This window comes from Elephantulus edwardii, unplaced genomic scaffold (assembly GCF_000299155.1).
Source record: "Elephantulus edwardii isolate Elephantulus edwardi_28Jun2011 unplaced genomic scaffold, EleEdw1.0 scaffold00216, whole genome shotgun sequence".
NCBI lineage: Eukaryota > Metazoa > Chordata > Mammalia > Macroscelidea > Macroscelididae > Elephantulus > Elephantulus edwardii.
In genome coordinates, this window is record NW_006399966.1 from 3,475,742 (window position 1) to 3,486,923 (window position 11,182).

The window sequence follows — 11,182 nt, forward strand, 5'->3', positions numbered from 1 at the left end:
GCGGCGCGCCCCCGCCCTCCACGCTGGTGCAGGGCCCCCAGGGGAAGCCGGGCCGCACCGGCAAGCCGGGCCCCCCTGGACCTCCAGGGGACCCGGGTCCTCCGGGCCCAGTGGGGCCCCCAGGGGAGAAGGGTGAGACCGGCAAGCCAGGGCCCCCCGGGCTGCCAGGCGCGGGAGGCAGCGGTGCCATCAGCACGGCCACCTACACCACGGTGCCGCGCGTGGCTTTCTACGCCGGCCTCAAGAACCCCCACGAGGGTTACGAGGTGCTTAAGTTCGACGACGTGGTCACCAACCTAGGCAACAATTACGACGCGGCCAGCGGCAAGTTTACGTGCAACATTCCTGGCACCTACTTTTTCACCTACCATGTCCTCATGCGCGGCGGCGACGGCACCAGTATGTGGGCGGACCTCTGCAAGAACGGCCAGGTGGGCCCGGCGGGGGCTTGGGGCCGGCCTGGGGGCAAGGCGTCCCGGCCAGATAGGTTACCGGTTCGAACTTGGCGGGCGCGCGCAGGTGGAGATCCCATAGCGGCCCCACTTAGGCATCACCTGCGGGGGTGATGAGAGTCGGCCAACATCCCCAACTCCACGGTAATGCTGCAGGGTATGGGAGGTAGGAAATGCGGTTATTTAGCTCAAGTCATTGGAGTGGAAGGCTCTCGCGAGCGCAGACTGGCCCTTAGGGGCTTGATACTAGGGAGGTGGGGTTCAAGCTCGTGTCAGTGGGCGATAGAGAGACCAAAGATGGGCTCAGCGAGCGGGAAGAGGAGTCTCGGGGTCCTCGGGCGCTCCAGTGCGCGGCTGACCGCACAAGCGGAGAGCTGTCAGTAGAAGAGGTTCGGGTACAAAGGCAGAGCCTGGCGGGCTAGACATACATCCGCCGCCCTCGGGTAGGGGCCACTGAGCCCATCTGACACCTTTGGCGAAAGCCAGCACTGCGCAGTCCCTCCCTTCTGTCGGAGCTACCTAGTGGCCGCCTCAGGGGAAAAGTTTTTCCTTTAAAGGCAGCTCGAAAAGGAGGAAACTCCCTCTTCTCTTGGTCTCCCTGATCCAACCCCTCCAGCCTCCTAGAATGTTGGGGTAGCTTTTCGTTTCCCCGCCCCCACCCCAGGACTGAAGCGCTCACGCTGGCTGCTAGGGGACTCCGGTGTGAGTGACTACTGGCGAGTACGCGGCCGCTCTCCTGGGAAAAGCGGCCAAAAGCTGGGGAGCTAACCTCGACCCAGTCCTACTTCCAGAGATAACTTTGTTAAGCTCCCTCTTTGCCCTCAGTGTTCCCAATCCGAGGTGCCCTCGGTCCCTGGGGGCGTGGTCAGCCTATATGTTCTGTGTAATACAGGGAGCCTTGATGGGTCAGAATTCAAACTGAGCTGGTGGAATGGAGACCCAGCGACCGATTCGAACCCTCCGGATCACGGCACGACCCCAGGCTAACCTGTGGGATTTCAAGGGTGGGCGTGGGGTAGAGTGGGTAGGCACTGAGGGATCAGCCAAAGCCTTTGGCGCTGGCAGGTCTGTCTGCCCCTCCTCCCTCTCCCTTGTTTGCTGCCCTTGCTGGCTTCAGCCTTTCCCTTGTCTCTTTTTCCACCTCCAGGGCTCTTTCCTGGATCTTTCCCCTCTGTGTCTGCTATTACTGTCCATCCCTCCCCGGGTTAGTGACCTCTTTCTCTTGGATCTGACTCTCTGCTGTTCTATTCCTTGAATCTGCTCTCTCTACCACTTGTGTCTCTCAGACCTCCCAGTATCTCTCCTCTTTGTCCTTGGTTCCTGATCAAATGTGAGGCCTCAGCATCCTGCGAGGGTGCATTCTGCAGTCAGCCCCTTGGTTCTCTTTATTAATTACCAATAAGGGATGCATCAATGTCACCTTCATCAATGGGATTTCTTCCTCTTCCAAGCCAAGTTTGGGTTGGCACCACTGCTGAAGGTTCAAGACCTGGGGTCCCAGTTTGCCTGGATAATGAGATCATCAACCAATCCTTAGGCTCTGAATCCTATATTCCATCTTGGGAGATCTGCAGGGCCCAAGAACAAAAGCCATCAGAGATCTCAAGAATGAGTGTGTGTGTGTGTGTGTGTGTGAGAGAGAGAGAGAGAGTAAGAGTGGGATACTAGCTTCAAGGTGAAACAAAATGCAAAACCCCCCTCTTTGATCTCATTAGGTAGAACAGAGCCTGATGAAGGATGTTGCCAGAGTTAGGCCCGTCAGAATAAGGAAATGGCTTAACTCCCTGTTCACAGATCCAGTATTTTCATATGGTTACTTAGACAGTTTACCTTTCCACTCCCCAAATACATTCTATATGACTTATTTCTTATTGCCCCCAAAAGTCACTTAATCCCACTTGTCATTACACACATTTGCATTGAGCCCCTACTAGGAGTCAAATTTGGAAGTTGGTTTGACATCAGAGGCCCAGTCTACTCAACCTCTTGGAACCTGTTATCTGTGCAAGGGAGACTGTGGTAACCAGACAGTAACATGCTCTGAATGTGGGCAGGGGGCCCAATGGACAATGCAAAGGTGGTAGCTGAGCCAGTGATTCCATGGGGCCTGCCCCTGGCCCAGGCTGTCCTGTATGTGAGGATGGGGCAGGGGATGTGAACCTAGGTCCCATGGTGAGATGTGGAATTGGGTGTGCCCCCAGGCCAGGCTGTCCTGTATGTGAGAGTGGGGCAGGGGCAGGGGCAGGGGACGATGAACCAGGTCCTGTGGTGAGATGTGGAATTGGGTAGGGAGAAAAGTATTGGGTTAGTTGGATAATAGGTGCACCGTGACATCCTATTGAGCAGAGGAGAAACGACAGGACTGGACAATAGATAAGGATCTATGCCTTGGACTGCAAATCAAAAGATCAGCAGTTCAAATCTACCAACCACTCTGTAGGTTAATAAAAAGCTGGGCGTTCTCTCCAGCAAGATTTACAGCTTCAGAAACCCTATAGTCACCATGAGTTGAAATCAGCTCAGAAGCATGAGTTTGGGGCAATGAATGGGAATGAAGGAGAGAGGCTTTCATTTTCATGCCCTCGGGAATAAGAGTGACCTTGGCCTTGTGTTTCCCTCCCCTGCTTTTCCTCCCTGGCTTTCTGCCTGCCAAGAGGCTTCCAGTATTTCTTCCAGCAGGAAAAAGGCACAGCCACATCTGGCTGTGACCTTTCCCAGGCCAAGATTGCGTGGGTCACCACCTTTGTGTCTGGTGCTGAGCCCTTTCCCTTCTTTATTTAAGGCCAACACTCCCTAGTTGCACTCTCTCCCAGGGATAGCTCTGTGTCATCACCCCAAAGTCACTGGCATCAATTCCTAGTCATTAAGGCTTGGTGAGGCCTGAGGAAGGAGTGTTAGCTTAGGGGTAGTGCCCGCTGAGGTGCGTTGCTGGCAGGTGAGATAGGTGAAGGAGAGTACAGAATTGTTCCTCTGGCCTTTGAAGGGAGTAGAAACGGGCCAGGCCTATGCCTAGGATGCTCCTCACTAGGAGAAGGGACCTGTGGGAAAATGAATATTAAAAATGAACAAGAAGCTGAACCCACTCCTGGAGAACATCTTTCAGCAAAAAAACCCTCCAAAACCAGACAAGCCTATAAATTAAATAGTAATGCCAATGAGGAATATACTCCCCTTTATGTATGAGATCAGAGGCAGCATATACCCCAAAACAAAGCTCAGAAGGTAGGAAAGATAAGCAAATGGATCTGGGGAATGTAGGGAAGAAGTGAGAAGAGTAATGTTACACTGAGGGGATTGTAATTAATGTCACAAACTTAAATGTGTATGAATTGTTGAATAGGAAACTAACTTGCTCTTTAGATTTTTACCTAAACTACAATAAATGCTACAGTAGTGGGGGGAAAGAGGGAAATTCAGGGAATTGGGAAACAGAAGCTGTGTCTAGTAAAGGCAAGAGGTTGTGGGGCCGCAATATACAGGCCTAACGAGATCAGCCATCATCTACTGGTGACGGAAGATAGTTCCTCTGATAGCCTCCCTGACCCCTGATGCTTTTACAGCACCAAGTACGGGCCTTGGCGTTCAGACCCTAATAATTTCCCTCAAGTTAATTCTGTTTCATGGTGCTGCCTGAATGTTAGCAGCTGAGAACCTCCCAAGAACTCCCGTCAGGCACAGTAGAGGCCCAGGAAGCCTTTCCTTGACCCAGGTTGGCTGCCCAAGGAGCCAGGCCTTCATATCCCAGGCCGAGCATTGATCTGCATGTTCCAGCTCTTTCCCTGTATTCTCACCCCACTCTAGGCTCCTGCTCAGATCATGGCCTCAGTTCCCTTCCTGACAGCCCCACAGGAAGTGATTTCCTCATGACAAATCTCAGACTTTACTGCATTCATGGCATCCTTAATTCCTCAGACCTCCCTTTGGTTCCCACCGAGAGCTGAATGCCTCAACTGCTTCCAGTCTTGGGCAGAGAATTAGGACCCATGGGTTCTATTCCCAGATCCCCCACCATCTAAGGATGGAAGGACATAAATTCTCCCTGCCTCAGTGGATAATTAGGATAATTACAGCAACAATCATGGTGATGAATAAATAATAAACATAAGCATAACAATCCTGATGCCTGTCACATCACTGGGAGATTCCTGATGACAGATGACTGCATTGTAATGAATTTGGTTATTAAAGAGCACACTGTTCTAATGAGTTAAGGCTAAATTAATCTGGGTAATAAAAATAATTGTTATTAGTGGTAATTTATTAGCAAAGATAATGAAATGCATGTGTAGTAATAAATACTACCAGGATTAGGGCCCAGGGAACAATACCGAAGTCAGCTGCTCGCTTTCAGCTTTTTCCTGGTAGCTCAAAACTCCATCAAGTTTTCATTTTCTTCACTATCAAAGCTTTCACAGACATGAGAGTGGCGCACAGCATCTCTTCCTCCATTTTCTAGAGAGAGGAACTGAGCTCATTGACAGACAGCATCATCTTTTCATATTATCACTTTTCCTTTCATGGGACCAGGGAGCCCTGGTGGTGTACTTGTGACATGTTGGGCTGCTAACCAAAAGACTACCAGTTCAAGTCCACAGCGGCTCTATGGAAGAAAGATGGGCATCTTCTCCTGTTAAGATTTCCAGCCTGGGAAATCCAACAGAGGGTCACTGGAAGTCAGAATCAATAGCAATGAGGTCTTTTAGTGGATCTTAGCTAGCCCAGGAGTTTCCCCAGGTAAATACCCAAACACTTCTTTCCTAGGCTAGGGAAGAAGCTGTTGAGAGGAGAGAGAGAGGAGCAAAGGGCCTGGAGAGATTTGGGCATTAAATGGCAGATTGCACACAAATATGTTGGGGGTTTTTTTAAGAATTGCTGCTGAGTCAGCGTTGGCACGGTTGATTGGCACGTCTGCCTCCTGCCCAGGACGGAGGCTGGGCCCCACTCCTAATTTGATCTGCTCTAACCCAGATTATCAGCCTTTGGAGAAGCTGCTGGAGAGGGGCAGGATGGAGAAGGGGTCTTTGAGAACCCTGCTGATAGGCCTCATTCAATTCATTCCTCCTCCAAGAAGAAGACACCCTGGATATGATTCCTCTCTTCTATTTTCTACCCAGATCATCCTGGGGAAGTCTAGATCCCAAGGCCAGGCACTGAGTGACCTCAGCTGTTAGCAAGGAGTCCCACCACTGCCGAGTGGACCTTGACTCATAGCGACCCTCCATCAGGTTTCTAAGGCTGAGACTGCCCATCTTTCTCCTTCCGAGTGACTGTGGATTTGAACTGCCAACCTTTTGTTTAGCAATCTCATATGTTGCTACACCACCAGGGCTCCCTTAGAAAAGGATGCCAGGAGGGAATGCCCTGATTCTAGTTGAAGCCCCAAAATGACAGCAGGGATCATACCCAGATGTTGGCACTCTCCTCCCCAATGTCCTGGCTGTCCCCCCTTCCCCTTCAGGGTCAGGATATCAGAGCAGATGAAGATCACAGAGATGGATGTTTGGAGTTCCTCTCTTCCCTCTGGTTTCTTTCTACCCTCCTGGAATGAGACAGAAGTTAGAAATCCACTTAGAGAAGAGTTGGGTAATAGTCACAGGTATAGATAGCAACAGCTGATGATTCAGTGGTTAAGAAACTTGGCTGCTAATCAAAGAGAGAGGTCAGGGGTTCGAACCCACCAGCTGTTTAATGGGAGAAAGATGTGGCCGTTTGTCTCCATGGAGATTTAGTTTTGGAAACCTTATGGAACAGTGCTCCCCGGAAGAGAGAGGAGGCTGTCTACTTCTGTGAAGGTTTACAGCCTTAAACACCTGAGGGGCAGGTTCTAGCCTGCTCTACAGGGTCTCCTTAGAAACATTATTAGCTTAGTTCTGTTCTGTCCTACAGGCCCACAGTGAGTCAAATCGATCCAGCAGGAATGGATTAGGTTTTTCATTTAGCTTTTGGTGTTTGATTCTCAGAGGCTAACCCCTAGGTCTTGTCTGAACCTGGAGAGGGGAAGGAAAGCTTTGTGGGTGGGTAGATGGCTGTGAGAGGGTCTGCAATGAACTTCTGACGAGGAACCTGAAGACTTGGTCCTGGTTTTGTCTTTTAGCGGTCCAGCCACTTGAACTATGATGATTCCCCCCACCCCCTTAGTTCCTATGTGTATCCAGGGCTGTAAGAGGGTAGGTATAGCTGAAATATTAGTATTAAAGTAGAGAGAGGATGGCAGGCAATTAAAGCAGAGGAAGGAATGATGAGAAGGCGTGGCTCTCATGCCCTGTGGCTCCAGAGAATCTTTCTCTGCCTGGAAGGTACTTCCATGCTGGGGCATCCTGCAAGGCTTCCTTCCCAGGATGGACTCCAAATTCCAGCCATCATTAAACCTGCCTGAGGATCCCGTGTCTCCATTAATACCCTTCCCCAAATACAAGTTATGATTGGAAAAGATCTGGGGGTGGGAAGGAGTGAAGGGACAGTGGCCAGGTTTTGGGGCCTCACCTTTAACAGCCCCCCATCTCTCCCTGACATGCTTCTCTCGCCCCTCTCCCTACCTTCCACCCCCACACTACTCCCCTCCTCCTCTGCCCCCCATCCCTCCACAGGTGCGGGCCAGTGCCATTGCCCAGGATGCTGACCAGAACTACGATTACGCCAGCAACAGCGTGATCCTGCACCTGGACGCAGGTGACGAGGTCTTCATCAAGCTCGACGGAGGCAAAGCCCATGGTGGCAACAGCAACAAATACAGCACGTTCTCTGGCTTCATCATCTACTCCGACTGAGCGTCCCCTTCTACCCTTCCTAGTCCCCTCCGGAGGCTGTCTTCCGGTGGGAGCAGAGGATGGCCTGTCCCCAACCCACTTGTCGCTGCCTGGACCTGGTCCTTCGTGGCTGTGTCACAGCTAGGCCCACCTGCAGAGCCGTCCCCAGGAGCCGGCTTGATCTGCCCCTCCCACCCCAGCCCGCGCTGTATATTTGTACAATAGGACTGTTTACTGACCCTCTCTACCGGGCAGCCCGCCCCAGCCCGGGAAGAGGTCATGGTGGCAGGTGGCTTCCCTGCGCCAGGGCGGTGCCACCTGGGGAGGGGTGGTTTGGGGGCCGGAAAGCTGCTCATCACCCCCCAAAGCCCTAGCTGCGCCCCATCTGACCAAAGCTATAATAAAAGCACTTCCCACGGAGTTTCTGTCTGTACCCTTAGTGAGGGGCTGCAGGAGGGAAATGGAACCAAGAGGCTGAGGTAGTGGCATGTGGATCTTCCCCCCTCCTGCTGCAAAAAACTGGCTTTAAAAGGAAAGACCTAAGTGGGAACAGAGAAGCAGGCCTCTCAATAGGCCTGAGGTAGGGATGAGGTTGATGGTTTTTTTTTTAAAAAAAAAAAAAAACCCAACCACAAAAATGGACAAGAACCAAGCATAGAGCTAAGACCCTGCCTTGAGACTGCTGCTGCTTCTCTCTTCATTCTAGTGGGACCATCTTGACTATTTCTGAGCTCCCCCCCCATTCACAAACTCAGACCCACTGCCATGGAGTAGGGCTGTGACAATCCTCCACTGGGCTTCTGAAGCCATAATTTTTTTTAATATGAAATGCTTCATGAATTTGCGTGTCATCCTTGTGCAGACGCCATGCTAATCTCTGTATCGTTCCAGTTTTAGTATATGTGCAGCCAAAGTGAGCACTGAGGCCATAAATATAAAGGAGACTTCCTTGTCTTTCTCTGGCTGGTGGATTTGACTGCCAGGCCTTTGGTTAGGAGTCCAACATTTTTGCTGTGAATCCTTGTTAGCAGCACAACCTAGTGTGCCATTGGGGCTCCTCCCTCCATCCTCACCCAACCTCAAATCCTTCCCCTCTACTGCCTTCCTGACTGAATCCCTGAAGACTTGCTTATAGTCCAAGTGACCAGAAACCACGCTGAAGGTCCAGATCAGAGGTTACAACTTCTGACAGGCGAGGCCCAGAGAAACCATGCACATCTCCCTGACCACCCATCCGTTGTCATCACCAGGGCTGACTCCAGGCCCACCTGCCCCATACATGTCACCAGAGGGCTTTTTACTCCTAGGAAGGGGGCTCAGTTCAACTTCTGGGTTCAGCAGAGACTCACCTCAATCTTGCATAGCTGCAGGCACAGGCCCGGCCCAAGGATGGAGTTTGTCCAATAGCACTCAAAAAAAAAAAAAAAAAAGAGAAAGGGAGCAGTAGGTGGTATTCAGGAGAAGGAGGCAGGGGGCTAGGCTGCCACCAAGTCTGACTTAACTGTATTTTTTTCCTCTCTCTCTCTGGGACGCAGATTGATCCCAGGAAGACAAGTCATTTTCAGCTCAGATGGCAAGGGGAGACTGCAGTGAAGAAATGGAGTTGCAAGATGTAAATTATTTACCTGAGATGGGGTCAGGGCTGGGGGTGGGGGAGAGAATCTACAATCCCAGCTAACACCCAAAAGATGTGAATTACTGTTGAAAAGAGATCAATAGTATTTTGCTGCAAATTCCCCTTTCATACTCAGTTTGTTCAGACTAACGTTAAAATGCATTTGCAACCCCTGAATTCCCTCTGACAGCAAGAGGTTACACTTTCAGATTGAAGAATTTGCAGGGGAATTATTCACTCGCTGGGCCTGAAATGGATGAGAGGATGAAGTGCAGAGACTGGACACTGGCTGAGGTCCACTCTTTGAAAGCCCGGATCACCCTCCCATGACGGATCCTGATGTTCATGTAGTCTAACTGCCCCATTGTGAGGCCCAGAGGGATCTCACAGCATCTCTGCTCCCCACTGAGCTGCAGTCCAGTGGGATCTTCCATGGTCAGGGGGAGCCAGGTGCCAGAGTCAGAGCTGCTCCAGGAGAAGTGAGTCAAGAGGCCTGTATTAGTGTTCTAGCATTAGTAACGAGGCATCACAGACTGGGTGACTTAAAACAGCAGAAATGTATATTGTCTCACAACAGGCATAAATCTGAAATGAAGGCACCAGCAGCAGGACCACACTTCCTCTGAAGGTCCTAGGGGAGCCTCTCCTGCCTTTTCCTGGTTTCTGGTGACTCCTGGCAATCTTCAGTGTCCCCTATAGACGTGCCAGTCCACTGTTAGCTTCTGTCTTCACATACTGTCTTCCCTCTGTGTCTCTTCTCTTGATGTAAGAACTACCCTACTCCAGGATGACCTCATCCTAATTTAACTGATAACATCTTTAAAGACCCTGTTTCTAAACAAGGTCAAATCCACAGGTATCAAGAACTTCAGTTTATCTTTTAGGGGGTATAATTCAACCTTCAATAGGACTCAATGATCCCAGAAGTATGTGGTTTGAATCCACTAGATGCTCTTCTGGAGAAGGAGGGGCAATCTCCTCCTGTACCAGTTAGATCTAATGGCACACACACACACACACACACACACACACACACACAGAGAAAAAAAAAGGGGGGGGGTGCTCAATGCCCAGCACAGCCCCAAAATGATCGTGGGCAGTTAGAATGGAGAGAAGCCCACTTACCATCTTCCACAGTGGAAATAATATTTTTTTCCTCAACCCTGACAGTGACTTTAGCATTCCAATGAGCTTTAAACAAGGAGGCTTAGATACTTGACCCAGTGTCATTGTACATGATCTTGGCAAGTCAAGCTCTCAAATTCAGTTCTGGGTTAGTGGCCACAATGAAGGAATAAGTTTTTCGCTAGAAACTACTTGATCTTGATCCATTACTTTTCTGGGCCTCAGTTTTCTCACCCATGACATGTAAATTAACAAGACTTATCTCACTTGATTGTGGATTAAAGAGACACAAGGTATACAGTTAAGTGACCTAATGGCACTCAGTTGCCCACCAAAGGTTGCCAGTTTAAACTCACCCAACAACTCTGAGAGAAAGTCACGATGGTCTGCTACCACAAAGTTTATAACATAGGAAACCCTAGATGAGAGGTTTCTACCCTGTCAAGCAGGATCAACTATGAGACAAAATCTAGGTCTCTGTTTAATCCACAAAGCTTTTCTTATTTATAAACTTTCAAGTTTGCAAAATATTTTCAGATGTCATCATACAAGTCTCCAACAACACTCAGATTGTTGGAGCAGAAATTTATTCATCTCACCAACGAACTGTTGGAAATGTGTACCATCAAGTCAGAACTGACCCATAGCTAACTCTCCAATGGGTTTTCAGAGACAAGAGGAGAGTTCTCTCATGGAGCAGCAGGTGGATTCAAACCACACGCCTTTGGGACTGAAGCGCAGCTCCTTACCACTAGGCCACCAGAGCTCCCTAACCAACCAACTAGTTGTCATTCATTCTCATGGCAAACCCATCTGTACCCCACCATTTTCAGTGGCTGAGTTTTCAGACTTAGATCTCATCTCCTAGCCTTTCTTTCTAGATGCCTTTGGACGGACTAAAACTTTCAATTTTTATTTAGTAGCCACGTACATGAACTGTCTTGTGTGACCCAAAGGCTCCCTTCTTCAGAGAAGTTAAATATCTTGCTTAATAGGACACAGATCTGAGGTTACACTTGAACCCAAGAAGCCCTTCACCTTGGTGATAGCACACTAGGTGTCCCTGACCTGCCACTGCCTCCCTTCCCTCCTGTCTCTGAGACCATGACAGTCACAGGCTGTCATTTGTTGTTATTAGGTAACGTCAAGTTGGCTTCGACTCGTAACGACCCTGTGCACACACAGTGCAACCTTGCCTCATCTGGTGCTCGAGCCCTTCATTGCCGTCACTGTTTCATCTTGTG

At 50.0% G+C, this 11,182-nt stretch overlaps 1 protein-coding gene across 1 annotated transcript in view; it reads left to right on the top strand.

The window, feature by feature from the left end:
* The window catches only part of C1QL1 (complement component 1, q subcomponent-like 1), a 20,558-nt gene extending 13,339 nt beyond the window's left edge, over positions 1–7,219 (top strand). Inside the window, exons 7-8 of the mRNA XM_006897879.1 lie at positions 3–431; positions 7,040–7,219. Of these exons, the coding sequence (XP_006897941.1) occupies positions 3–431; positions 7,040–7,219 (609 nt within the window). The remainder of the gene's footprint in view (positions 1–2; positions 432–7,039) is intronic.
* The last annotated feature ends 3,963 nt before the right edge of the window (positions 7,220–11,182 follow it).